Source organism: Eublepharis macularius, chromosome 11, assembly GCF_028583425.1.
Source record: "Eublepharis macularius isolate TG4126 chromosome 11, MPM_Emac_v1.0, whole genome shotgun sequence".
NCBI lineage: Eukaryota > Metazoa > Chordata > Lepidosauria > Squamata > Eublepharidae > Eublepharis > Eublepharis macularius.
In genome coordinates this window covers 36,052,965-36,079,913 of record NC_072800.1, presented here as the reverse complement: position 1 = coordinate 36,079,913, position 26,949 = coordinate 36,052,965, and the positions used below count along the sequence as shown (strand labels likewise).

Genomic DNA, 26,949 nt, shown 5'->3' with positions numbered 1-26,949 from the left:
AATAGCGATTTTATGCATATTTATGCAGTAGTAAGTCCCACTAAGTGGAATGGGATTTGCTTTCAGTTCATTGCCCACAGAGTTGCAGCCCTAATTTGCAAATGGTGAGAGTATTCTGACACAAAAGCACTGGATACCTCCATTTTCCAGGAGGGGATATATTATTGTGTTATTCATAGCAAGATAGTAAACTTACCATTGGAAAAATAGTGTTTTAAAATGAGGAATCTACTATATTGGTTGGGCAGGATGATTGTGTGTGAACTACATAATCACATTTTTATTCCACCTTTCCTCCAAGGAGCTCAGGACAGTGAATGTTTTTCCACTCCTATATTTTATCCTTACAACATCCCTGGGATTGAGCTAATAAATTCTTATTTATTTAGTTATTTATATGGAAGATTTTTACCATGTCTTTCTGTTTGAAAATACAATTGAAAGAATCTTGTAACACCTATCCAAGAAAAGGTTATCCTAGCAACCAATCAGCACGTTTTCTGGCTGAGGTGAACTGGAAACTAGGAGGTGGATCCAGACTAACTTTTCCATAGGAGCAAAGAGCTCACAGAGTTCCACTTTCTTTCTGCCCTTCCCACAGCAGCCCAAAGTGCCCCAAAACACTTCCTGGGGTAGGGTGACCAAGTTAGGGTTGGGAAATTCCTGGTGGTTTGGGCGTGGAGCCTGGGGAAGGTGGGGTTTTGGAAGGGGAAAGACCTCAGCAGGGCACAATGTATGGTTGCCAGACCTCAGATATCTGAGCAGCAGGGAAAAAATCACCAGCTCTCTCATGCAGCATGACATCACTTCTGGTGAAAACCTGGAAGTGACTGCATAATCCAGCACTCCCCCATGTCCCCTCTTCGCAGGCTCCTACTGGTTGTCAGCCATAGCCTGGCAACCGAGCAAAATGCCATAGAGTCCACTCTCCAAAGTTGCAATTTTCTCCAATGGAGCTGATCTCTGTTGTCTGGAGATCAGTTGTTATTCCAGGAAATCTCCAGGCTCCACCTAGAGGTTGCCAATCCTATCCTGGAGGAATGGGTGCCGCCGTCCCGTCCCCCCCCCCCCCCCGAATTTCAGAGGGATTTCAGGCTGCTGCAGGAGGGAGGAAGCAAGAAAATTTACTCCATGAACAAATGTCGAGTTAGTCTGTATAAATGTTCGTCTGGATTGAAACGTAGGTAACTATGAATAGTGGCTACTACACAATCTCCTTCCCTTTGAAAGGGAGGGGGGGGAGCCATTTCTGTCCATTCCCTGAAGTATAGTCTGAGTCCTCATTTTGAAAAATCGAAGAGGTCTCTATTTTCACATTAGCCAGATGGGAACAAGAAAGAGCTCACTCTGTCCTTATGAAGGACCTCAATGGTCTTCTGGACCCCAGCTGGAGAAATGCTAGCCTACAGCTACCTATAGTTTAAAAGCATTTCTTCTTGTCCTGCCTTCAGTATATTGAATGCTTACATGTTCCCCCCTTCTTCTGAGGTACTTGTATGTGGCAGCGTATCCTCCCAGTCTTATCTCTAGCAAAACAGATTCAGTTCCTTCAAGCTATCCGACTTTGCATTCTAGGCATGTGAAAGCTCATTCAGCAAAGTTACCAAATACTTTTTTTATCTCTGTGTTAAAAAAAATCTGAATGGCATTGCTTTGAGTCTTTTATGGCATTTGTCTTAGAGGACAAAGACGGTCCAATATCCAAAGGCCTGCTGCAGTCTGAAACTGCATTTGATAACACTGTAGCTGGTATAAAGAGCAGTTGGGTCTGAGTGTGTTATTTTCTGAAAATAATTTTGAAATCCAGCTCTCCAATGTGTAAGATTCATGCATGAATCCTCTCAACTCTAAGGGTACTCCTGCCTTCATCTTACTTTTGTGACAAGGGTTGCCAACATCACATAATTACCTACCTGTCTGGCATTTTGGCTTTAGAGCACAAGCTGCTGTTCAGTAAAGCAGATGGCTTTTTTTCAGGGGGAACGTGGGGGAACGGAGTTTTGGAACCTCTTGAAAGTGGTCACATGGCTGGTGGGCCCGCCCCCTGATCTCCAGACAGAGGGGAGTTTAGATTGCCCTCCACGCCAGTAGTGCAGAGGGTGATCTAAACTCCTCTCTGTCTGGAGATCAGGGGGCGGGGCCACCAGCCATGTGACCATTTTCTCCGAGGGCAACCCACTGAGTTCCCAGAAAAAAAGCCCTGAAAGCAGATATAAACCTACTTCACAGCCTATGCTATTTCACTGGGTGGTTATTGGGTTCAGATTAGGGAAGGGAGAACTGTGAACACCAAGGGTGTCAAACATAGCCCGCAGGCCACATCCGGCTCCTCCAGGGCTGTTATCTGGCCTGTGAGCAAGCGGAGAAAAAAGCTGGAGGCTGCTCCGGGGTGCAAGCAGGGCATGCATGGTGACACTCTGCTTGGAATGGCAGCAACCTCGAAGGATTAATGATGTTGATGGGAGGAACTGCAAAACGTAAGGGAGTCGGGTGCTGGAATGCAATTTCCCTTGCTAAAACAAATGGAGGGTTGTATGTAGGATGAAGTGAAAAGGGGACCAGACTTTTCTTTCTCTGCTGAAATGTTTACCTGTTCCACCTAGCACTTTATGTACAGATGTGTGGCCCTGCAGGAGGCTTGGTGCCACTACTGAGATATATGTTCACTTGGAAGTTGCTGTACCCAGTCTGTAAGATCGCAGTCGTTTAGAGGTTCCCTCACTGTGATCTCAGTACAGGCGAACAAAAACGATTTCTTTGTACATTTGTTACAATTTTAGCAATTTAAAATAAGTAAGTACATATCTAATTTAATTTCTCAGTACTCTCATACACATGCAGATTATTTATGGGCTGTAATTATTTCTCAGGTGGGTTTTTCCTCTAATGTAAAATACATTTTCATAATATCTCTAACTGAGTTGATTGCTTAGAGTGTCAGAATAAGTAATGCATTAATTGTTTTTTTAAATATGCAAATGACCTTGTTATTTCTTTTTTCAGCTGTGCAGATATTTTGAATAAGATTCCACTTCTTTTTGAGATGCAGATGAATCCTGATGCTTAATTCTTCGTATGTAAATTTGGTTCAAGTGTACTGCTTTTTAGCCCTGGTTGGCAACTACTTTTTAAATCAAAAACAAGTCATGTAAAACCTCTTATTAGGATCTACCAGGGCTTTTTTTCTGGGAAAAGAGGTGGTGGAACTCAGTGGGTTGCCCTAGGAGAAAATGGTCACATGGGCTAGTGGCCCCACCCCCTGATCTCCAGACAGAGGGGAGTTGAGATGGGCAATCTCAACTCCCCTCTGTCTGGAGATCAGGGGGCGGGGCCATCAGCCCATGTGACCATTTTCAAGAGGTTCCGGAACTCCGTTCCACCACGTTCCAGCTGAAAAAAAGCCCTGGGATCTACCATATAAGTATGGCAATGTGCAGCCCTTTCATTTCTACAGAACTCTTCATCAGGCAGGATGGAGGATGAGAGGGGTTGGGAGTTATTTCAGGGCACTCTGGTCAGCGTTTGATAGGATAAGTTGTAGAATTAATTAGATTTCTTTGTGCTGGTTTCAGGGGCAATGCCTTGGGGGGAAATGGCAGCATCCATTTGAAAATAGAAGAACCTGCTTTGAATATCTAGCAACGAGCAAAATGCACAGATCATTTGAAAGGCCTACAGCAGAATTAAAATGTGGTCGTCTTTTTATTAATACAATAGGAGAAATTGGCTCCTCTCACTAGAGGATACATCCTGGATGGCTTACATGCATAATCTCTTCCCTGACTGCACCATTGCCCCAGTCCAAAAGGGACCCGTGCTGTGCTGGTGGCACCATTGGAGCTTGTCTTGCTCCAAGTTGCTGGTGGCCAGGGGTTTTTTTCAGCTGGAATGCGGTGGAACGGAGTTCCGGAACCTCTTGAAAATGGTCACATGGCCGGTGGCCGCACCCTTTGATCTCCAGACAGAGGGGAGTTTAGATCACCCTCTGCACTACTGGCACAGACTGCAATTTAAACTCCCCTCTGTCTGGAGATCGGGGTGGGGCCACCGGCCATGTGACCATTTTCACCAAGGGCGATTTAAACTTTAAAAAACTCCCCCGTTATTCCAGCTAACCCAAAGTGACGTCATTGTGCGGTCCTGAGTTCCTCCACTGAGTTCCACCATCTCTTTTCCCAGAAAAAAAGCCCTGCTGGAGGCAATGGCAGGAGGAAAAGGGCACAGTATGGGAGATATGTGAGGCTGTTAAGAGAGCAGCTGGCAACACTGAAGGAACAGCAGCTTACATGGAACTAGTCAAAATTCAAGCAACAGGAGTTTTTTGGAGGGGATGGTCATGGTAGAAATCCTCCATTTAGCTCACAGAAAAATAAATGGAATTTGTTCTACAGGGTTCGTTATTTTGCTAGAGAAGTCTCTTGTTATTCTATGAACAGCAATCTGAAGTTGATCAGGAGCTGATTTTTATCTCTTCCACTAATTGAACCAGGTGAGGTTTCTTCACAAAATTAGCCAAGGATGGGCATTTGGTAGGGAAGAATAGAAATCTAAACCAGCAGTATTTTTATTCTATCCAGCTGCAACATAAATAAGAATACTCAAAGTACATTTTCCAGACCCCTTTGCTTGTACCTCCTTGAAATGTAATTGTCTGAAATTGATCTGACTTTAACTTGGGACCAACTGGTGCCATGTATGTCAGTTGTGATGATGTACAGTTATAGAACATAATACAAGAAAAGGGGGAAGGGGGAACAGAGCAGTAAGCTGTATAACTGTTTTTACCTGCAGATAACAAGTATCTGATTTGCAAAAAACTGTCCTCAGATGCATTTATTGTGTTGTGTGTTATAAAAGGACATCTTTCACCCTTCAAATAGGTGCAGCTTTATTTTGGCTGTTACAAATCAGATAATATTTGTATGCATTGCAAATTGGCACAGAACACAATTGTAAAAGCCTTACTCTGCAACAAACCAGAGGTGTAAGGGGGGCATTCTCTTGCCAATTTTTAAAAATTCTATTGATCTTCCTAGTCACCAATATATCTGATTGTGAACATGCACAAATCTGTAGACACTTAAATACAGACACTGGGGCCATGGACAGACATGACATATTTCTACAAACCTGAGAAAAGCCCATAGTTTGCAGGAAAATCTGAAATGTTTAAATGGAGCAGTACATCCCAAAATGATAAAAGAAGTGCTATAGCTTTAAGAAGCAGATCTCCTCAGTAGCTCTTGCTAGGCAACCACAACAGTATTATCAGCCTTCAGCTCTTGGTTTCAGTTAGTAAAAGGTGGAGGGAGAGGCCCTTTCCAGGGCTATTTTGGCCTTGGAGGGAGGACTCATCACAGTCAGGCCTGGCAGTAACCACTGGGTGACTTGCTACCACACAGCTTTCATGACTCATCCATGCCTGGCTGGTTGCTACTGATCAATGATAGCCACCCCACGAAAGCCAATGTAATGTGTTGTGGTTAGAGTTTCAGATTAGGATCTGGGAAACCAGTCACACACACTCAGCCTAACCTACCTCACAGGGTTGTTGTGAGGATACAATGGAGAAGAGAATGATTCACCTTTGGGTCCCCATTGTACAGAAAGGTGAGATATAAATGAAAGAAATAAGATGCGGGGAGGAGTTGGTTGATATATGGGAAGGAGAGATGGAAGCAGGGAAAGGTGAGAATATGAAGGCTATCAGAAGGCTTGAAAGAGGAAGTATTGTGGGGAGGGGATACAGGGGGAAATGAACTCCCCTCCCACATGTCTGTGCAGATTCCCCATTGTCCAAATGGGCCTGGTTCAGCCAGCACTACGCAACTTGGCCAGAGTTTTTCTGGAGAGAGACTACCAGAGGAAGGAAGGAGGAAAAGGAAGCAAGGAAAAGGGAGGGACGGGGGGATGTCAGGGAAGGGAAAGAGGAAATACTGGTGCGAGAGAAAATGAGATACTCCCCTCAAGTACGTGTAGGTCCTCCATTTACCTTCTAGCATGTGAACTGCATAAACAAGCCCTATTTCAGAGGCGCCTTTTGTGCCCAGGAGCTCTGATAACTACAAGGAAGATCCTGCAGGAGAACGGTCTCTCACTTGTACTTGTTTGGGCAGAATTGTCTCTGATGCTGCAATAGCTGGAGAAGCCCCTGCTCACACGGGAACTACTCCTTTGCACATCAGAACTCACGGTTGACAATCTGGCTAAATAATTGTAAATGAAATAATCCTTGAATTTTGATATAAAGTCCAGTTGAATCACTCATAGGAACATAAGGAAAGTCCTGCTGTATCAGACCAAGATCCTATCTACCCAGGGGGCTTATTTCCAACATTTACCATATCATTAGTAAGCTAAGTAAGGTATACCACCTGTTTACATAGATGTTTTTCTTGGCCATCATGAATTTTCTAAAGATTGAAAAAGCTATCCAAACTAGTACCCATCATTGGACCTTGTGATATTGGATTCTTTGTGCAGGAATTATGTGCTGACAAGTGAGTTCTGACCTATGGTGACCTTATGAATGAAAGACCACCAAAACATCCTATTATTAACAGACTTGCTCAGTTCTTGTAAGCTGGAGAATGTAGCTTCCTTTATTGCATCAAGCCATCTCATTTTGGGTCTTCCTTTCCCCCCACTTCTTGTCAGCTCTTCACTGTCCCACTTTCACATCCATACATAGTAATGGGGAGATACCATAGTTTGGATTATCTTGATCTTGGTCCCCAGAGAAATATCCTTAAGGATCTTTTCTAGTTCCCTCACAGCCGCTTTTCCAAGTCTCAATCTTCTTCTGATTTCTTCATTGCAGTCTCCCTTTTGATGATTAAGCCAAGAAATAGAAAATATTCAACAATGTCTTGTCATCTTTAAAATTGTGAACACTCCTCAGTAATTATTTTGTCTTCTTGATGTTCAGCTGCTTTGACACTTTCTCCTTTAACCTTCATCAGTAGCCATTTCACTATTTTCTGTCAGTTACATCGTGTCATCATTGAATTTTTGCAGTCTTGTAAAATAATACTTCCTTTTGTTTTTTTCCGAACCTAGTATCAATTTAACTGCATGATGCCACATTCTAATATTATGAGGAAGAAAAAATATCCAGCGGAAATAAAGTTTGCTAAAGCTTTTATTTAAATAATTTTTTAAAAAGAAAATACCTACAAATTTTTACAAGTAATATATATCTACATATACTTTACATAAAAGTAAACATATATATGCCTGGGCTATAACAATGCAAATAAATCTGAGGCACAATTGCTCCAAAATAGTGTATCATAATCTGAATTCTGTGTTACTCCTATCTAATTTTTAATTCTTTGACAGTTTTCAGTGGTCACAATGCCTTTTGACTTGGGTGGTACGTCACTTATAAAAACTCATGGCATGTTCCTTGTAGCAATATCGCTGATACACTTCCTTACCCCAAGTTGTAGACTGTAAAATGCTGAGAATGCCCAAGTCTTTCTCCTGCCTTTTTGCGTATCGATTTTTGTAGGTATATACTGTTGTACGGAAGTATATATATTGTGAGTATACACACACACACACACACACACACACACACTGTTGCAGGGCAAACCAAGATCCAAGACAATCTAGACATACATAATTTTTTTCTTAATTTACATTGTATTTGTTCACTTTGTCTTCTGCTAGTCATGAAGAAGGGCAGGAAGCTTGGCAAGATACTGAATCCCCATCCTTTCACCAGTGAAAATCCAGCACTCGAGATTCCCCCCAGTAGCAGCCACATGCTTTCAGTCCTATCTTTAAGATGCTGAATATCCAATATCACATTTTTGCAGAATCATGAGACTTACACAGTCCTGTATATATGTCTAACTAGCCTAAAATTCAGAATATATAGAAAAATCCTTTCAGCATTTTATTAGAAAGGAACAGGTGATTAGTGTTCACTGTATTCTCTTTCCTGATGATGTAGTTGAAAACCACCAGTTTATTTCTCATTTGTGTGTTCATCTCATAAAGCATTATTTTAAAACTGAGCAATTTTAAAATGTAGATGTATAATAAAGCGAAGCTGCATATAGACCTATTTTAATAAATTTGATCTAGAAAAATAATTTGTATTTTATAACCCTTTGCAGAGGTCTCTCTTTTCCTTAAGAAAACATCCATGTACTTATGAAGCAAACAAAAAACCCTAGACCACCCCCATGACAAACACTTTGATGGGATGAGAGAAGATTCCTCCTTCTTTGCTTTCTATGTAGCCTTGAAAATGTTTTAATGTTTGATTGGGGTGCAAAAACTTTTGCAAAGGAGAAACCTACTTTCTAACCTCCACAGCTGATCAGGTGACAGGCACCAGGACCTGATTTGTAGGTACCTAGATTATTTGCACCTCAACCTTTTATTTGCACTTCAACTTTTTAATAAAGTTTTAATTGGTTTAAGAAGATTTCTACATTAGCATTCTGTTTCTTACTTTAACCGCTGCATAACCCACTGCATGAATTTGGCACAATGCAACTTATAAAACGTGTTGGCTTGTGTCCTTTAAAGAACAGCACTGGGTAAAACTTAACTGTGTGGAAGCTAGGTTTTGTTCTGGCACACTGTATAGAGAAATATCTTTCTTATTTGGTAGAACTCAGCATTCCATTGTCACCTTTACTAGAGTTTAAAGAAAGTAAGATGGATTTCCAACACAGGTGTCACGTTTGTGAATAATTTGACATATCCCACTTGTCTATCATTGTGTGCCCAGGTATCTATGCAACACAAAGCACTCACTGGCATAAGTTTCTGTAATACATATTAGCAGCAGATGTGTGTGCTTGTCATATGTGAAAGTGCACACAAGAAGTATGTAGAATTTCCTATCTAAAAGTAATAAACGGAATGTTATGATTTTGATTTGAACCATCGTATGAACAAAACCCCAGTGTTGTCCTGTCTTAAACCAAACTTCATAAATAAGGATAAAAGCAGACTAGATGTTGTTGGGCAATACATCATCAGATGTTTTTCATGTCAGTTCTGACTGGTGTCAGGTGGAGAGGGGGGGGGATTAACTTTTTAACTTCCACATACTTGAGCTGGCTATGCTATTATAATTTTTTAAAGGGAAAAAAAAAAGATCCGCAAAATATAGTTACCTATCCTTCTCTATGTTGTATTCTGAAAGGCAAAACCCTGTGGGAGTAGAAGAGTTAAAGCCAGTCTCCCCCTTCCTGCACAGCCCAAGTCCATATCAGGCCCCTGTATGGCTCTAGTTTCCCTTCCAAAGAATTATGAAGATCCATGATACCTATCATGTTTATTTTGACTCTTAAGTCCATAAAAGTTTCAAGACTATGAAAAACTTTACTGGCCTGCTTGCCCTTGCAAAGTAATAGTCTGAAAGAAGAAAAAAAACCTCACATTACTTAGTTTTTAAAAAGCTTCCTTGCCTACAGGCAATTCTTACTTGCCACAGGTGACCAGGCATGTGGCTATTCACAAGTCTGTCTTAAATTAAATAGAACCCCACACAGCAAAATAGATTAGCCTTATGCCCCTTTCAGATTTGCACTTAAGTGCCCGTTTTAGACCGGGCTCAAACACTCTACAGACAACTTTCCCCTTAAATTATATTGTCAAAGACTTTCACGGCTGGAGAATGATGGTTGTTGTGGATTTTCCGGGCTGTATAGCCGTGGTCTTGGCATTGTAGTTCCTGACGTTTCGCCAGCAGCTGTGACTGGCATCTTCAGAGATGTAGCACCAAAAGACAGAGATCTCTGACACTGAGAGATCTCTTTTGGTGCTACACCTCTGAAGATGCCAGTCACAGCTACTGGCGAAACGTCAGGAACTACAATGCCAAGACCACGGCTATACAGCCTGGATAATCCACAACAACCATCTTTTCCCTTAAATCGTTAGGACAATGGACCTCTCCTAAAATCAGGCATGGCTCATACTTGCAGAAAAAGTGAGTGCTACAATCTTGCGATGACATTGTAAACTGTACTACTTCAGAAAGCATATTGGGAGAGAAGAACATTTGTACATATTCTACATAAAAAACCCTTCATGCGGTAAGAAAACCAAAACCTCAGGGACAGAAAACCAGCTCATCCCTCTCCATGCTATGCTATTTCATATTTGCGGGGATTTTTGTTTTTTTTTTAACACAGGAAAAGCATTCAAAAATTGCAATACCCCACCTTCTGCCAACACTCCCTTCTAAAATAACATACTCTATTCTACTCTCTCATCTCAGCCCTCACTTCTGCAGATCCAGCTTCATACTGCAGAATATTGTGATAATAATCCTTAATGCTTTACAAAATATCAGCATGTAAGAACACAGATTACTGTATTAGAATACTATATCCATATCTATTTAAAACTTTAAAAGAATATACACAACATACACAATTTATACACATGAAAATAGAGTATAAGCCATTCTTTCGGAACATTTTTAAAAGGTCACGTTCGTTGAGGCTGTACTCATACAGCCATGTCTCGAGCCAGTTTCTTCATTAACATTCTTGCTGCTTAGTAATATCTGCCTCTTTAGACATCTGTAACAGGAAACCAATGGAGAAACCTTGTTCTAATCATCACTGTCACTCCCAGATTCACTCAACTGCAAGTCATTTCCTGTTTTAAAAAAAGAAGTTAAGTTACTTTTTGGTGTATTCTACATTGAAGAATTTCTTTTAAGAAGAACGTGCTGTCAAGTTACAACTCACTCATGGCAATCTCATCTAAAGGACATTCTAGGAAAGAGACAAGCAGAGGTGGTTTGCTATTGCCTCCCTCTGCTTAGCAACCCCCTTCTGTGGCAGTCTCCTATACAAGTATTAACTGGGGCCAATTCTGCTTAACTTCCAAGTTCTGATGAACTGGGATAAGCTAGGTTATTCAGGTTGTTGAAAATTTTATTTTAACTGAAACCAAGTAAAAGAAAAGTTTGGGCATGATGCAGGTTGGAGCATTTTCATGCCTCATTTCCCCGTGTATTTGCCTTTAAAAAGACCATATTTGATTCTTTTCAGACTTGGCCTAGCAAAAGTTTGATAGGGACAGCAGCTTCAGCAGTGCTCACTATTGGTATCAGCCTCATTTAGAGCTAGAACAAGTTGGACTGAACCTGCTCTGTGTTCATAGTAGGCTAGAAGGAGAAAGGCTTGCAGGACAAATGATGCAACTGCATCCCTGTACCTGCATCCTAGTGCCTGCAGAAAGGGGCCACAAAAGCTGTTTGGCATATGAAGCACTTTCTCAGGAGAGGATGCTGGCCAGGTCAACTGACCATGCGTCTCAATGGTGATGTTACCGAAACGTCTACAATAAGACTCTTTACAACATACATGAATGAATGCATCACAACAAGTATGTTTTTGTTTTCCTAAAAAAAGTAACCTATGCACACTTGACAAGTCAACTTATTGAAGCATATGCCCAGATAAGGGGTTGAATACATATTACACCCAAAAACATGTCACTGAACCTAAAACCATTAAGGAAAAGAAAAAGGATTTAGAACAAGGGGAATTCAGACTAGAGAAACAGCAGGTGGTTAAGAGAATTCTGCACACTCTCATTGCCCTCTGCCCTAAATTCTCCTCTTCCAAATTGACTATTTAGTTTCATGTTCTCATTTCCACTGGTTGGTGTATAATGCAGGGTCACCAACTTTTTTTTGATTGCAGCTATTTCTGAGTAAGGAAAATATCCTGAGCTACCCCCTCCCACATTATCAAGTCCTACTATGTTCTAGAAACAGAATATGGCCTAGGTGGAGCACCAGAAACGAAGCTACCAGTTAAACATTACAGAGGATAGTTTCAGGTGGACAGCCATATTGGTCTGCACTCAAAGAGCAGGATTTGAGTCCAGCAGCACCTTAAGACCACAAGATTTAGAGGATATAAGCACCCTTCATCAAAAGAATATACCTCCAAAATCTTGTTAGTCTTTAAGGTACTACTGGACTTGAATTTTACAGCACGCAAGAAAATCCTATGAAATAAAAGTTTAAAGAAAAAAATCCCAGACCGAGTCTTTTCCTGGGTCTTCTAGTGATGCACAAGTTGCTCTGCAGCAGACAGTGAGCTACCAGTGGCTTGCAAGTTATCTATTAGAGACCCGTCTACTTAGGCCCTTGAAAATCCCTGCCCCACAAAAGCTTTCCACAGGAGTGAAGATAACCCCTCACTTACTTAGAGTGTTTATGAGCTGATTGCTTCCTTGTGACCTACTGGTTCCGTTGACAACAGGATTTTTGTTATTGTACTGCTGCGAAGGGGAAGGGTGCGCAGCCTCATCGCCATCACTGCTAGAGGTTTCATCATCACTCCCAGAGGAGCTCTCTGAATCTGACGAGCTGCTGCCGCTACTGCTGCTCATCTGCTCAATAATTTCAACTTCAGCTCTTAGCTCTGGAATGAAAGGATGTTTGGGGGAAGGGGTTAGAAAGTTAGTAAGCCTCGATGCAATGCAGAATTTTGTACACCATATATATGTACAATATATGTACATATAATGAGAATCTTCACAACTCTGGGGTTGGTTTGCAGATCCTGAAAAATCTAGGCTGCACAGTATAAATTGGTTTCATTGTGACTACCTAATATCAACTAGAGTAATATAGGACTATATTAGAGTAATTGGAGTAATATAGGAATGTACTATGCAGGACAATTGTCCCTATGATGCAAATAGATGTATTTGGAGCTGAGTATCTGCTTACCTACTTTGTTACAAACACTGTTAAGTGGCTGCAGAATTTCCACATACTGAATATTCATATTAGGAAATCTACTGGGAAATCTAAAATGTTATATATACTGTTCCAGCATATACACTTCAGGTGAATGCAGGCTGGATTTTATTCTCCTTCAAGCATCTTCAACAGGATTACTAAGAAAAGCAAAACCTTTGGAAAAAGTAAAAACCTAACCATCCATCCTTCACAATTTTATTCATTTCCTTCATTTATAGCCCACCTTTCTTATTGAGGCTCAATGTGGATTATTGAATTAGAAACAATGCAAACGTCACACTATAAGACATGCAACAAACAATGCCACATTAAAAACTTTAGTATTTACTGCCAGAAGGAAGACAGGAGCAAGTTAATAGAAGCACAAGTTTGCAGCAACTGATTGGGGTTTGGGGAGGGGGGGAGACAACATGACAGCTACTTAGAACTTAGCAGTTTTTATTTAAAATTCCTGCAGGAATTCTTGAACAGAATTCTTTTTGGAAGCTATGCACAATTGGTCTATTATTTTTGGTCTATGCACAATTTTATGCGATTAATTCATAGTAGTCTATAATTTTGCCTCCTACAAGACATTTTGCAACTTATGAGTTAAGTTGTGATGGAAATGTAGCAGCTTCTTAAACTATATGCCAAATTTACTTTTCTTAAGTGCTTTACAATATATTTTTTAAATCATTTTTATTTCTAATGAAAATATCAAAATCACCCACGACAGTGTTTTACCTTGTGATATAATTTTAATAAGTATCAAACTTTAATACAGAAAAATAAATCTGCATTTACAGACTACAACTGTTACTCAAATTCACGTATCAGTAAATTTATACTAGAAAAAGAAAACAGCCAAAATCTGGTTACACTGCTTGATCAATAAAGCAGATGAAAGGGAACATTGGTCTCAATCAGTGAAGATTTAGAAGTGACAGTTCTTGAGTCTCCATGGATGGCTACAGTAATTGAAAGGAAGGAATGTTCTTCATGGGAAAGAGATGAGCTATGTGAGTTTCATTGAGACATAGTGGCAGTTTGTGCAGATCATGCAGAAGGTGAATTTCTTGTTCTAACAATTTATTTGTGTTAAGCATCATAACTATGGTCAATAGTTTCTATTAAAATAGATTGCAGTTATAGTTTCCAAACTGTAAGGCCCAAAACTACATAGATTTTGATAGCTTATTGCTACCTGGAAAGGAAACTTATAAACTGGGGCCATGTGTGTGTGTGTTGTGTGTGTGTGTGAGAGAGAGAGAGAACTATTGGACTGAATGATTGTTAAATATTTGTCAAATTGTTCTGTGGATGATTGTAAGAAACATTACTGAACTAAGTGCTAGCAGCTTCATTTTCATTCTTACTGGGACTTTTAGGTTATAAACTATGAAATGCAACTTTGACATGACAATTTTTGTAGAGATTTTTTTTTTTAGCTAAATAGGACTAAGGCAAGCTTTAATGTGAATGATGCCACATTATACTGAGGAACCAACATAAATGTCACAATTCTTTCTAAACTCAAGATCCAAATAATAATTTAAAAACAAATAGGATTCATGGAAGAAACTGCACAAATGCTGCAACTTTAAAATTAATCAATTAAGCATTTATATCATAAACTTACAAAACAGCAAATCAATGAACCGTATGATTTTACCTCTTTTAATGTCATCCAGCTGAGGCTCAGGTGAAGGGTTGTCTTTCAGCGGGGAAGTTTTGGGACCAGCTACTGGCTTTGGAGGAGTTCTGAACTGAGTGGTAGCCTGTGAGCCTCGGGCAGATTGCTGTTCTATACGAGCCTGGATTTTACTACTGCCTTCAGCTCTGAAACAAACAGGTTGACAATAATGTCTTTCACATACACTTCTTCCTCACTGCATCTTTTTTATTCTTTCCAAAATTTCAGATTCCAGAATTATGCAAACTAACCATATTGGTCTACTTTTGTATAATTTATTCTGGAAGCAAAGTTTAGACAGATGGAGATGAGATAGCTGGGGGATTGTCAGGAAGATGGTACGGATGATCCGCCGTGGGAGCTTTAACAGAAAATTTAAGATTTATGTAAAGCCTTTCTAGCCTGCTACTCTAGTAAACTCATGTGTGCATTGTCAGCACCCCTAGGCAGAGCTACAACCTTTTACCTCCATTGAATAACAACAACGACAACATTTGATTTATATATCACCGTTCAGGACAACTTAATGCCCACCCAGAGCAGTTTACAAAATATGTCATTATTATCCCCACAACAAAACACCCTGTGAGGTGGGTGGAGCTGAGAGAGCTCCCGAGAACTGTGACTAGCCCAAGGTCACCCAGCTGGCTTCAAGTGGAGGAGTCGGGGATCAAACCCGGCTCTCCAGATTAGAGTCCCGCGCTCTTAACCACTACACCAAACAGGCTCTCAAACTGAAGTTAATGGGCTGAGAAAAATATAACTGTGCTTAGGATGGAACTGTTAGACCATATGAAAAATCAATGAGTACAATCCAGAAACATAAACATTTTAAATCCCACTGATTCTAATGACAGTGCAAGAACTAAACACTTGCTCAACTCTTCCAATGTAAGTCACTGAGGACTATGCCTCAAGTAATTTTAAAAATCTACACCATCTGTGGTATGATTCAATTTCCAAATATGCAGAAATAGCACATGGCACAGCCCTTTCCTGTCTGAATCACTTCAGACTGCAGATGAAACACTGCAGGCCTGACATCTTCCCCACATAAAATCACCTTGCATGTGGAAAGCTAGCATATCAAGGATATAAAACCAGTCTTCTTTCTGATACCTTAATATTTCATATGTAGGGAGTTTAAAAAAAAACACATGGAATTAAAGATGTGTTGTCTGCTGCCTGCAATCTGAAGCAATCTAGGAAGGGCTGTTTTCCAGTTTTAATTGGCCTCATGCCTTCCTGTTAGCTATTTTTACCTTGTCTTTTTGACTTGAATGCTGCTGCTTAGTTTTTCAAGCACATATTCCCCAGTATCATGATTGATGATCAATACACAGTCCTTTTGATATGGTCTTTTGTTTCCTTTGAACACAGTCATTGGAGGAGTAGAACCCTGATGGAGAAAGGCACAGATAACTTTTTAAGTCTAAATAGGTCCACATATGCTTACATCAGGAAAGTGACTTCTTTATTTCAGTGGGGTAAACTGTGTTAGTCTACGCAAGCTAAAACAACCATAAGGGGCATCTTAAAGATTAACAAGCATATTTTTGTGGTATAAGCTTTTGTGAAATTTTTTAGTCTTTGGGTTACCAGAAGCCTCTTTGTTATTTTGACTTCTCAATGAAAATATTCATTTAAAGAAGCATAAATATTTATTAAATGTATATTAAACATCTCCAATTGTTTTACGCTATAACAGGTTTCTCGTTAATACAATTTACTCTTCTACTTTTTAATGCAATGTAATGTATATTTCAGCAGTTTACCTATAGAGAACTTTCATTAACATTCTCATATGTTATGCAATCTCATAACATTAACATAGACAGAGAATTTTGATGTTAATTCACATAAATAAGAAAAAAAACTGGCAGATTCTTAAATTTTAAATTTCAAAATAATGTTTGGTATTTTAATAAGAACTGATAGAAAACGTAGTTGTAACTATTTCTATACCTAAAGAAACCTATGATTATTTTATCATTTATAGGACAATCTTAAAACCAAATATCCCAAGTACTTTTATATGAAAACATTACTTGAAAATCAATGAGATGAGTTTTATATTTAGGTTTCAAAGAATGCTAGTAAAGTCTGCTTAAGGCCAAAATAAGTATATGCTATGAAAGAAAGTCAAAAACTAACGTCTGTATAATAAGGGGTAGACAGCCAGAAGGAAGCTATTTGAAAAGAATTATATAAGTATACCACACTGTTGACTCTACAGAATGGCTGCATTCAGATTTCATGATAAACCATGGGGTGTACAATAAATGGTTCCGTCTACCACACACAAGTAACACATCCTGGCTTGCCCACTCCTTGCATTCTCTCTGCCTCTCAGCACAGAAAACATCCTTCTTTTTCTGTGGCCAGAGAGCCACGAGAAATAAAGTTACTCAACAAACTGTGTTTTAAAATTCAGATGTTTCATCAAACTACATTCAGTGCATACTGAGATTTGCTGCCCTGCGCTTTTGAAGCATATAATAATTTTTCGGGCCACAGATTTAAAAATTCAGAGTGAAAGTCATAATAAGTAGCAGAACTTAAATGCAGAAAAGTAGAGTCTGCATCTTGACTTAAAATAAACTTACTGGGATATGTGGTAACGTAATTGTAACTTCATCGCCTTTACCGACTTGCAGCTCTCCCTCACAAGAGGTGTCTATTGATGCTGGCTTAAAATCATCTATAGAGAATGTTAACAAGAATTAAATATGTTCATAAACTATTGACATGTATTTGACCAAGCTCACCACCCCTTAATTTACCACAGTGAATGCAAGGAAGAGTCAGTGTGATAAAGTGGCTGGAATGTCCAACTAGGACCACTGAGACCTTGATCAAACACCACACAAACTGAACAGCACTGGGTGCCACAGGCCAGTCACTCCCAGCCAAATTTGCTTTGCAGGGTTGTTGTGAGGATAAAATGAGAAGGGAAGACCTGAATTCTTTGGAACAACATCGACATCAAAATGCAACAGATAAAAATAAAAGGAAGAGTTAACTATGAAATCGGGAACCAGGCCCTAACTTCAGAGGGAGGAGAGGATTGAAGCTTTTGCTACACAGATCTGGAAAGGCAAACTGCTCCTGATAATGCTCAGTTTACTTTAATGAAATCTGGCCCCAGCTACAAGTAGATTCAACTTTTTGTTAACTGCTGCTCTATCTTCAGCAAAACCTGATATACAAAAATTTGGCACGTAAATACAGCCTCCTCAACAAACTTTTTGGAGGTCAGTGGGTATTAAACAGAGCCTAAGCCATGGCTTTTCCTTGGAAGAATACCCCCCCCCCCTTTACCTGAGTGTCAATAAATGCTTCAACTGCTGTATTTTATGAATAAGAGAGCTATTGTCAAAAACACAGGCGCTTGTACATCTAACTTCCATTTTTGTGCCATCTTTTTTCTTACGAGTTCCGGGTGGGATAGCGATCCTCTCCGCCATTTCATGTTCACAACAACCCTGTGGGTTATGTTAGGCTAAAAAAAGGGCACCGGAACACGCAAGCGAGGTCAACGGCGCAGCGCAGAAGTGGAGCCAGGCCTCCCCAACTCCTCATCTCACACGGCGTGTCCGTTTAACAAACAAACACAACTCCGGCAACCCACTAAAGAAGGGACCGGGACCGCTTCGTGCTCCTGAAGAGGCGGGAAGAGGCCGCTCTTTGGCGGCCGCCAGCCGGCAGCAGGTCAGGTCGCTGGCCGGGCCCGAAGCGCGGCCCGTGCGAGTCACTCACAGCGGATGGTGTGGAAGGAGGCCTTGGGGTGCCGCTCGAAGCTCTCGCCCAGCTGCAGCGGATGCTCCTCCTTGTCCAGCAGCGGGTTCGCCGAGCCGTTCATGGCCCCGGCGTCGCCCGCAAACCGCCACAATAACCCGGGCCCGCTGGAGCCGCTGCCCCCCGGCCCGCCTTCCTCCGCTTTTCCTTCCGGCCTCGGGCCGGCGTGTCACCGCGTAAGCGTTCCGCATCGAGAAGGCCTCGCAGCCCGTGGAAGTGCGGCGGTCGCGGGGCGGAGGATAGGAGCAAAGGGAGGCCACCCCTGCCCTGAACTCGTATTAGTAACTGGGGGAAGGAAACGAGTCGGCAGCTGCCGACTTCTCTGGCTAGCGGTCGCTCGGCAGCCTTTTCCGTCCACCGAAGTCCTGTGAGTGGAGATGGCGGGGATCAAACCGGCGACCTTCTATGTGAGAAGCATCCTGAGAGGCCTCCGCCGAGTTCAACAACTGCCTCTTGACAGAAATTCCACGTAAGTAAAAGTTGAGGAGCCGGGTAGGTTATAGAGACGCGTAGCAGCGTTACGGCCGTCTTTTACCGTTCATACATTTTTGGCCTCCCAAACTTCCCTTTCCCAGTAAACACATGTGTTTAATTCTCTCTCAGTATATACCTGTAATCAGTATTAGGGATGCCTTATTATTTATTTATTTATAGTCTCACGGGGTCTCAGGGTAGATTACACAGTGCAAGTGAATACAATTTAATTAACTTCTAGGAAATTCATTGGGCAAAATACAATATGATCGGCAGTTAGGACACTCAGTGGACAGATACAGGATAGGGTAGCAGAACATTTGGAAACAAGCATAAATCTGAACACAGAGATGAAATCTTTCTGAAACAAAGCATAACTAATAAACATAAAATCTATTAGAAATGTGGAAGCTATCCAGTAGGAATATATTTACATCATTGGACAGTTCCCAATGTTTATAGTCCCTTTCCCTTACCAAGGCATCTCTCTCAGCTATTTCTTATGACCCAGCCTTATAATCTGAGTTGATTTAAGTAATCATGTCTCATTCATGCAGTATAATCCTGTGCACATTTATGCAGAAGGCAGTCCCGCTTGTCCCATGAGCTCATTGAATTAAGTTATGTTTGCATTAAGTCATGTTTGTATGAATTTGAATGTGAATATAGTGAAGATGATAACATAGGTTACCAGTATTTAAATGAGGCATGCGCTAAGGGGAGTTATCAAGCACTAAAGAGAGTTATGCTTGACAATTGTAATTCGATCTTCCATTCTGTTTTTGGATTCTATAATCCTAAAAAGATAACCTTTCTAAGGCCAATGATGTCAAATGACTCAGAAGGATGTAACTTTACTAACATTGCACTGAAAGTAGCTACAGGAGACATGATTCAGTCATGGGGCTGGGCAAGAAGTAGTTTAACCCCCCCCCCCCATTTACCTGTTTGAAACTGCCACCCCACTTTCATTTGACCCTGACAGAGAAAGAAGATGGGCTCCCTTTCTCTACATTGGCTCCTTGTGGGAAGGAAATCAATCAAGTAAGCAACATGGTGTGTTGGAGGGTTGCTGAGCAGTGTAACCCTGGTCTGAATAAAACACACACACGCTCGATTTTTTTAATATCAAAAATGCATTGGAAAATGCAGCCGTGGTTATCACCAGTGTAACATGCAGTTTAAACCCAAGAAGAGGCATGTATGAGAGAAAGTATGTCTATAGTTTAATCAGTGCCACAGACACTGCATGCAAATCCATTCTAGTAGGGTGACATAGTTGTTTCTCCTTATATTTGAGGGCATTCTTAAACTATGTTTTGTCTGTCTTCAGATTAATTCAAATACATTTTGAAAAAATAAAGAGGAATGGAGGGGGGGAAATGCTGGCTTTCCCCCTGTTGTAAAACACACATTGAATGGCCTAGAACACTAATCTTTTCCTTATTGTCACTTTAGATCTAGATCTCATCTGATAAGTGTGCTGGAGATAAATAAGGAGTAAAGCAGTTCTGAAATTGTGGTATCAATGTTAGTTAATATGGATGAATCCAGGCCTTTGGAAGAGGACTCATCTGTTGTTCAGCTTGACGTAAGAATACCAGTTTATGATACTGTCACTTTCCAGAAGACTGGGCACAAAGCAAGAACACTTAGCCCTGAAGAAGCAGAAAAGTTGGCAAAAGATCAGGTCTTAGTATCTGACTTCAAACAACTGAAGCTAGAAAAAGAAGCTCAAAAGAACTGGGATCTGTTTTACAAAAGGAACCACACCAACTTTTTCAAGGACAGGCACTGGACAACTAGAGAATTTGAAGAATTAAAAGCTTGCCGTGAAGTAAGTTTCATTCACTAAAGCAGCAGAGGGCAAGTCAAGGCTACTGTAGAAAGCAGGAAATGTGCAGTCAATCCTTGTTTTATCTTTAGTTACATAACTTTTGTTTGTGTGTGATGGGCTTCAGCCTATGTGTTCCATTTTTTCTATGATGTTGCTTTTGCAGTCTTCCTGGGAAGACTTAATATAGCAATTTGTATGATATTTTTGAAGATACGTGCTTTCAAAGTAGTAGCAATTAGTCCATAGCAGCAGAAAAGCAAATAGGAATATTGTGGCACTGTAAAGACTAACAACATTTTATTCCTTCATAAGCTTTTTGTGAACAAGAACCCCACTTCTTAGGATAGAAATATACAGTGAACAGGGAGTATCTGATGTCTAAGCTATGCAGGGATGGACCTGATCAGTATCTGAATGGGAGATCAGTAGAAACAGCCTGTATGCACTCAGATCTTTCCCAGGGATCATAATGGGTCACATGTTTACTATCAACCAGAAAAATTACTGTAAGAACTTCTATCTTCATTGACTTTGGTCTGTTTTCTTTATTTAAAACATATTTGTTCCATCTTTCTTCTGAAAGACCTGAGATGGGTTACAATTTTTAAAAAAGAAACATTTAAAACATATGAGCCAAAGTTAGAAACAAACTAAAATACAGGTGACAATCTTAAGACCATGCAGGTTGATTTGCCCTTTTAACAGTCCAATCTTAGACATAATTACTGGAGTGTGAAATCAGTGGGCTTAGGTTGGAGTAACTCTCGCTAGGATTGCTCTATAAATCAGTCTTGCAGTGGCACCAGAAGGCCATTGAAGTAGAGGTGTTCCTCACTTCCTCAGGAAGGCCACTGTGCAATACCAACCGGCACCTAGCTCTAGAATCTCATCACTTCTGAGCATGTGTAAAAGGGCTCAGTCATAGAGCATTCAGTTTGCATGTTGTAGAAGGTCTCAGGTTCAGTCCCTGGAATCTTCCATTTAAAAGGCCAGGTAGTAGGTGATATGAAAGGCCTGAGACCCTGAAGAACCACTGCCAGTCTGAGTAGACAGTAATGGCCATAATGGAACAATGGACTGATTGAGCGTAAGCAGGGCTTTTTTTCTAGGAAAAGAGGTGGTGGAACTCAGTGGGTTGCCCTGGGTGAAAATGGTCACATGGCCGGTGGCCCCGCTGTGGAGGGCAATCTAAACTCCCCTCTGTCTGGAGATCAGGGGGCGGGGCCGCCGGCCATGTGACCATTTTCAAGAGGTTCCGGAACTCCGTTCCCCCCGTGTTCCCCCTGAAAAAAAGCCCTGAGCATAAGACAGCTTCATGTGGTCTGAAAACGTCGCTTTATGCTGCTGGTATTTAATGACTGGGGATTTGGTTTGCTTTAGAAGGAAGTAATAAATGATCTGTTTTCTCCTTTGTAGTTTGAATACCAGAAATTAACGATTCTTGAAGCAGGCTGCGGTGTTGGTAACTGTTTGTTTCCACTTCTAGAAGAGGATTTGAATATCTTTGCTTACGCATGTGATTTCTCCCCCCGAGCTGTGGAATATGTAAAGGTTGGTAAGATTCAACTCTAAACAAATCAACAAGAAAGAAATGGGACTCAGTGGACTTTTAAGGGTAAAACTCTGCTTAAGATTCTACTGCGTTAAATCATGGGGGAAGAGATCTTGCTCAATTTTTAAAAACAGGTGATGAAACCGACCAGGAAAAGGACGAGCTGGGGAGTTTGGGTGATTCAAGCTGTTTGGTGTCTAATGCTCTGTTCTTGTTGTCACAATCAGTGAGCCTAAAATAGCCATCCCTTAACTCATTTTAGCCCTCCACTTGATTGAAAAGTTCATTGATTAAATTTTGAGACTGAAACTAAACTGTATGAAAACGAGCCTTAGATAACCAGGACATCTTTTCACCTCTCTTTCAAGATGTGATAACAGGAATAAAAATGTGCTGAGGGTCTTTCCCCATATTGCATTGTTTATATTGTGTATAAACAAATTCAGCATGGTACAGTGAACAGCTAATGGAGATAGGCGTCCTGTCCTATACATGCTTACTTGGCAAGTCTGTGCTTAATGGGGCTTGCTCCAAAGAAAATGTAAAAGTAACTCAGTCTGAAACATAGGTGTAAGTAGCAAATGTTAGGAAAGTATCTCCAAAGGCCCGTCAGAAAAAATGTTGTTCATTTCCTAGAGCTCAGATGATTTTGAAGAATCTTGTTTAATTCTAGGCCAGATTCTTTAATATGAGCTGGCTTTGCATAACGGAAGAGAGGTTTTTCCACCTGTGGCCATCACTAAAACCGATTTGTGTCTGTAAACCCTGAGCGCTGGCTGCAATTCAAATAGGCTATTTATGCAGGCGGTGAGAAAACTAGATGCATAGCAGAGGCACAGTGTGCTCTCCTCTCTGCAGAAGCACTGGCAGCTGACAACACTAGCCATTGCGGAGTCCAAAAAGCAGCTTGTCTTGTCAGTTGTCAGATCTGTTGCTGCCACCAAAACTATAAATCAAGCTCCAGCTGCATTTTGGCAGGCTTGCATGTTTGTAAATAGTTCCTTGGGATCAAATTGTATTTCTAATTGCTTTATAAAAAAAATCTTTGGCAGTTCCTTCTAATTCAATTTGTTACAATCATAGATCAACAATAAGTTCCTTCTAATACAACATTAAGAAAGACGGTAAAAGCTTTGTTATCCGGCCCTTGATTATCCAAAAGCCTCAGTTAACCAGCATTGCCATGGGGCAGGCTTCTCCTCCTCCACCACCATAGCCTTCCATCTTTGGTTGCTCATGTGCCCTGCTCCTCCCTCTCCAACCAGTCAGCTTGATACCCCCGTAAGTTGTTTGACTTCTGGCAGCTAGTGCTGCCAGCTGAAATCATCTGTGGGTGCTTCCTTCCCACTCAGCCTGTCTCCTCAAGCTGCCAGAGGGCTCCCAAGCAGCTGGCCTACTTGCCTTCCAGTTGCAGTGGATAGCTCCAGGGGAAGGAGAAAGGTTCTGCCAGGCACTCCCAACAGGGTGAGGTTTCGACTCTTTGGATTCCTGTAGGTAGGGGGCAAGGCAGACCAAATAAGCTCCAATATCTGGCACGTTAGATTAACTGGCAGCCACCATTTCTGATTAGTGCTGGATAACAAGGCCTGTACCAAACTTTGTAATCTACATTGCCCCAGCTCATTAACCACAAGTTGTTTATGGTACATCTGTATCTCAGCTGATGGAAGAAAAACTATTGTATTGGCAGAAAAACGTAAGACTTCGAGCAAATTAGGAACTCGCTAAGTTTAAAGCTAGAAACAATTATATTCTTTCTTAGGTGTTTCCTGCACAATTCAAATTCTTTACTTTAGAAAGCAAACATCAGTTGGTTGGTGGCAAATCTTTAAGGAAAAATATTTCCACTTCATAGCGAAACCCTTTGTATGATGCCCAGAGATGCAAAGCGTTCCAGTGTGACCTTACCAAAGAGGACCTTCTGGAAAATGTACCACCTGGTTCTGTGGATGTTGTGTTGTTAATATTTGTACTTTCTGCTGTTCATCCTGAGAAGATGCACCTTGTCTTAAGCAACATTTACAAGGTGAGTGAGCTTATATTAAACAACAGCTGTCTTTTCCTGGTCTGAACAGTTGCCATTCATATGATATTTCTGGGGCTCCTTCACACAGTACATTTCTTGCCTGTGTGAGCAGCTCTGGATGCCTATCATGTGGGCAAAGGGAATATGTTTTGATGAAGAAAGATACGTGAGAGATAGCTGGTAGCAACTTCCATGGTCAAGACAGCTGGCAAAATATCACTGAAATGATCATGGAAGTCGTGGCTGGTAATGGCCATGCTGCTCATACTTTGTGAGCCTGGGAAAAACCAGGGTTTGCTGCCCCAGTTGGAATGAAGAGGCAGACGCCAGAATTGAGATATAAAGGGCCGTTTTTATTGAATAACGACAACATAACTTGCAACCATGCAAGGGCGGAGCGGCCTTATGAGGCCTCTGTCTCCGTCCACTCCAGCATACCCAGATGCCCGGGAAGCCTTGTCTGCCTCTGCGCCAAATCCCGGCCCCCCAGCCCAGCGGCTGCTGCCACGGCTGGGGAGTGCTGCATATTCGTGAGATTACAAAATAGCCTTGTCAGGGCAATTTATGTTAAAGACAAAAAAACCCAGGCAATTCAAACTATATGCAAAAAAAATCTGAATTATCTTACCTGTATCAAGTATATAATTAGAGCATACATGCATAATTTTCCTTACTTTGCATTATTCTGCCATTTTCATAGTGGAGGTATAATGAATTAAAGGCCATTACTGAAGCCCTTTCCCCAACTATTGAAAAATCATATGTTAATTAGCTTGATGAAAATGCAAATTTGATGATTAAACCTGTTGTTTGTTGAAATGTTTTTTCTGATGTAATTGATCCCATCTTTTGGGACCTAGAAAATGTCATACATGGGAAATGTTTCTCCTTACATTTAAAGTTTCATCAGTTTCATGCATGTATCTGTCAGGTGTTGAAGCCGGGCAAGTGTGTGCTATTCAGAGACTATGGCCTCTATGATCATGCAATGCTGAGGTTTAAGTCTGCAAACAAACTTGGAGAAAACTTCTATGTTAGACAAGATGGAACAAGAGCATACTTTTTCACAGATGGTGAGACATTTAATGCAAACTGCTTTACTTATATTCTGCTTTTGAATTGCCATGTACCTTGTGGGCTTTCTACTAAGTATGAATCATGCAATTCAGTAGTCATGTGTTTATCTAAAGATCAATTTCTCCTATATATTAGTACTGGGGCACCAAAAGTGGTTTTTAAAAGCAGTACAAAATCAAAGGTTTCCTTTTACGTGTCTGAAAGGCCTTCAATCAAAGCCTATCAAGATTAAGGGGATACTTAATGGCCATATTTGAGCTAGGGACTGTGTGTGCTTGACATGATAACAAAATGTGATTGCATATTTTACATGTAGCTCTTTACCTCTACAGTCTGCACAGGAGAGGAAGGGACAGATTTCAGATTAAAACTCTCTTGTTTAATAATAACAACAACAATTGCGCTTATATACCACCCTTCTAGACATATTAGTGCCTCACTCAGAGTGGTGAACAAGTTAGTGTCATTATTATCCCCACAATACAGCTGGGGAGCTGGAGCTGAGAGGACTGGCTTACCCAAGGCGACCTGAGCTCATGGCACAAGTGGGATTCGAACCAGTAGAGTGCTGATTCACAGCCGAACCACTTAACCACTGTGCTACAGCTCTGTATTAGATGACACTACCTGTTTCATGGAGGGTTTGCATATACATGATCCTAAAAACAGTACCATTCAAATATAAATGGAAATTTTCTTTTAGAATAAGCATATGCTAAAGCTGGGTCATTCCCACCACCTGGTCAAACGATCTCCTGTATGTAGCAGAGTTTGTTTGAAAAGAGCAGCCTGCATTAAGACGTCTCTCTTCTCGTGTTTCCATTTAAACTTGATCTTTTTTCCCTTCAGACTTCTTGGCTCGACTCTTCCTGTCTGTGGGGTATGAGCAAGTGATCAATGAATATGTGCTGAGAGAAACTGTGAACAAGAAGGAAGGCTTGTGCGTGCCAAGGGTGTTTCTCCAAAGCAAGTTTCGAAAGCCTCCAAGGGAAGCCTGACTTTTCCTTAAAACAATCCAGCAAATGTGAACGTTCCCTCTCTTCTGCTGTCATGACGACTGAGATGCGAGCATGATGAAGTTTTCAGAGACGGCTGCCTGTTGCTTTGTCAGATGAATGACCCTTAAAATAGAGAGACTGAATAGGCATCATGTCTGGGCCATTGCTGGAGTGTTTGACTTGCACCATGGAAACCTCCGTTCAAGTCCCACTCATCTATGAAGGTCGTTCTGTGGCCTTGGGGCCAGTCATCTCTCAGACTACTTTATACAAAAGCCTGCATGCTGTATTTTTAAAATCAAATCTGTTCCATATTTAATTGCTTCTTTGGGAACAGAAGGAAGAATTTGTAGGAAGTTCTAAATGCCTTTATTGAAATTTAATCGTCTGCTGTAACTGGATCTTGTGAACTATAGTTATCCATGTTTCTATTTAAAATGGCTTTGTTTACCTTTGGACCATTCTTATTTACAATCTTTCAGCAAGCTTAAATTAACTGACATTTGTCTGTAGATTTCCAGTGTTTGGGGGGAAGTGCCACACAACCTTATGCATAACCATCGTTCCTGCTATCATCATACCTCCTAGGGCAGCTGTTAGGCCTGATCTGGAGGAGAGGGAATGAAAGAACTACTTTGAACTAGTTCAGAACTAGTTTTTTTCCTCTAAGAAACTAGGTACATACGGGTATTTTAGGGGCCAATATTTGACTTGGACTGAGGACTCCTCAGTTCAAGAACCTATAATAA

General features: G+C 40.9%; 2 protein-coding genes across 3 annotated transcripts; one reads left to right on the top strand and one right to left on the bottom strand.

Annotated features, from left to right (window-relative positions):
- Nucleotides 1-9,756: 9,756 nt before the first annotated feature.
- On the bottom strand, nucleotides 9,757-18,355 carry EAF1 (ELL associated factor 1). The gene is made up of 6 exons (XM_054991516.1): nucleotides 18,198-18,355; nucleotides 17,045-17,139; nucleotides 15,701-15,837; nucleotides 14,418-14,584; nucleotides 12,201-12,419; nucleotides 9,757-10,635 (listed from the first exon to the last, which is right to left on the bottom strand). Exons 1-6 carry the CDS (start codon nucleotides 18,298-18,300, stop codon nucleotides 10,589-10,591), a joined length of 768 nt encoding a protein of 255 aa, XP_054847491.1. The 5' UTR covers nucleotides 18,301-18,355; the 3' UTR covers nucleotides 9,757-10,588.
- Nucleotides 18,356-18,419: 64 nt separating this feature from the next.
- On the top strand, nucleotides 18,420-26,650 carry METTL6 (methyltransferase 6, methylcytidine). Of its 2 annotated transcripts, XM_054991541.1 has the most exons (6): nucleotides 18,420-18,705; nucleotides 20,169-20,547; nucleotides 21,964-22,098; nucleotides 23,955-24,125; nucleotides 25,057-25,198; nucleotides 26,052-26,650. In XM_054991541.1, the coding sequence occupies exons 2-6, from the start codon at nucleotides 20,239-20,241 to the stop codon at nucleotides 26,198-26,200; spliced, it is 906 nt and encodes a 301-aa protein (XP_054847516.1). In that variant the 5' UTR covers nucleotides 18,420-18,705; nucleotides 20,169-20,238; the 3' UTR covers nucleotides 26,201-26,650. The 2 variants fall into 2 exon arrangements, with proteins under 2 accessions (XP_054847516.1, XP_054847517.1); XM_054991542.1 differs by lacking the exon at nucleotides 23,955-24,125.
- The last annotated feature ends 299 nt before the right edge of the window (nucleotides 26,651-26,949 follow it).

What these genes read in the sequence shown, in the direction of transcription:
- EAF1 (XM_054991516.1), bottom strand. Translation starts at nt 18,300, where the DNA reads ATGAACGGCTCGGCGAACCCGCTGCTGGACAAGGAGGAGCATCCGCTG. An exon ending in ATTCAAGTCAAAAAGACAAG is followed by an intron (nt 14,585 to 15,700) that starts GTAAAAATAGCT and finishes TGTTTGTTTCAG; the next exon opens with AGCTGAAGGCAGTAGTAAAA. An exon ending in TCAGCTCATAAACACTCTAA is followed by an intron (nt 10,636 to 12,200) that starts GTAAGTGAGGGG and finishes TTTTTAAAACAG; the next exon opens with GAAATGACTTGCAGTTGAGT.
- METTL6 (XM_054991541.1), top strand. Translation starts at nt 20,239, where the DNA reads ATGTTAGTTAATATGGATGAATCCAGGCCTTTGGAAGAGGACTCATCT. An exon ending in AATTAAAAGCTTGCCGTGAA is followed by an intron (nt 20,548 to 21,963) that starts GTAAGTTTCATT and finishes TCTCCTTTGTAG; the next exon opens with TTTGAATACCAGAAATTAAC. An exon ending in AGCATACTTTTTCACAGATG is followed by an intron (nt 25,199 to 26,051) that starts GTGAGACATTTA and finishes TTTTCCCTTCAG; the next exon opens with ACTTCTTGGCTCGACTCTTC.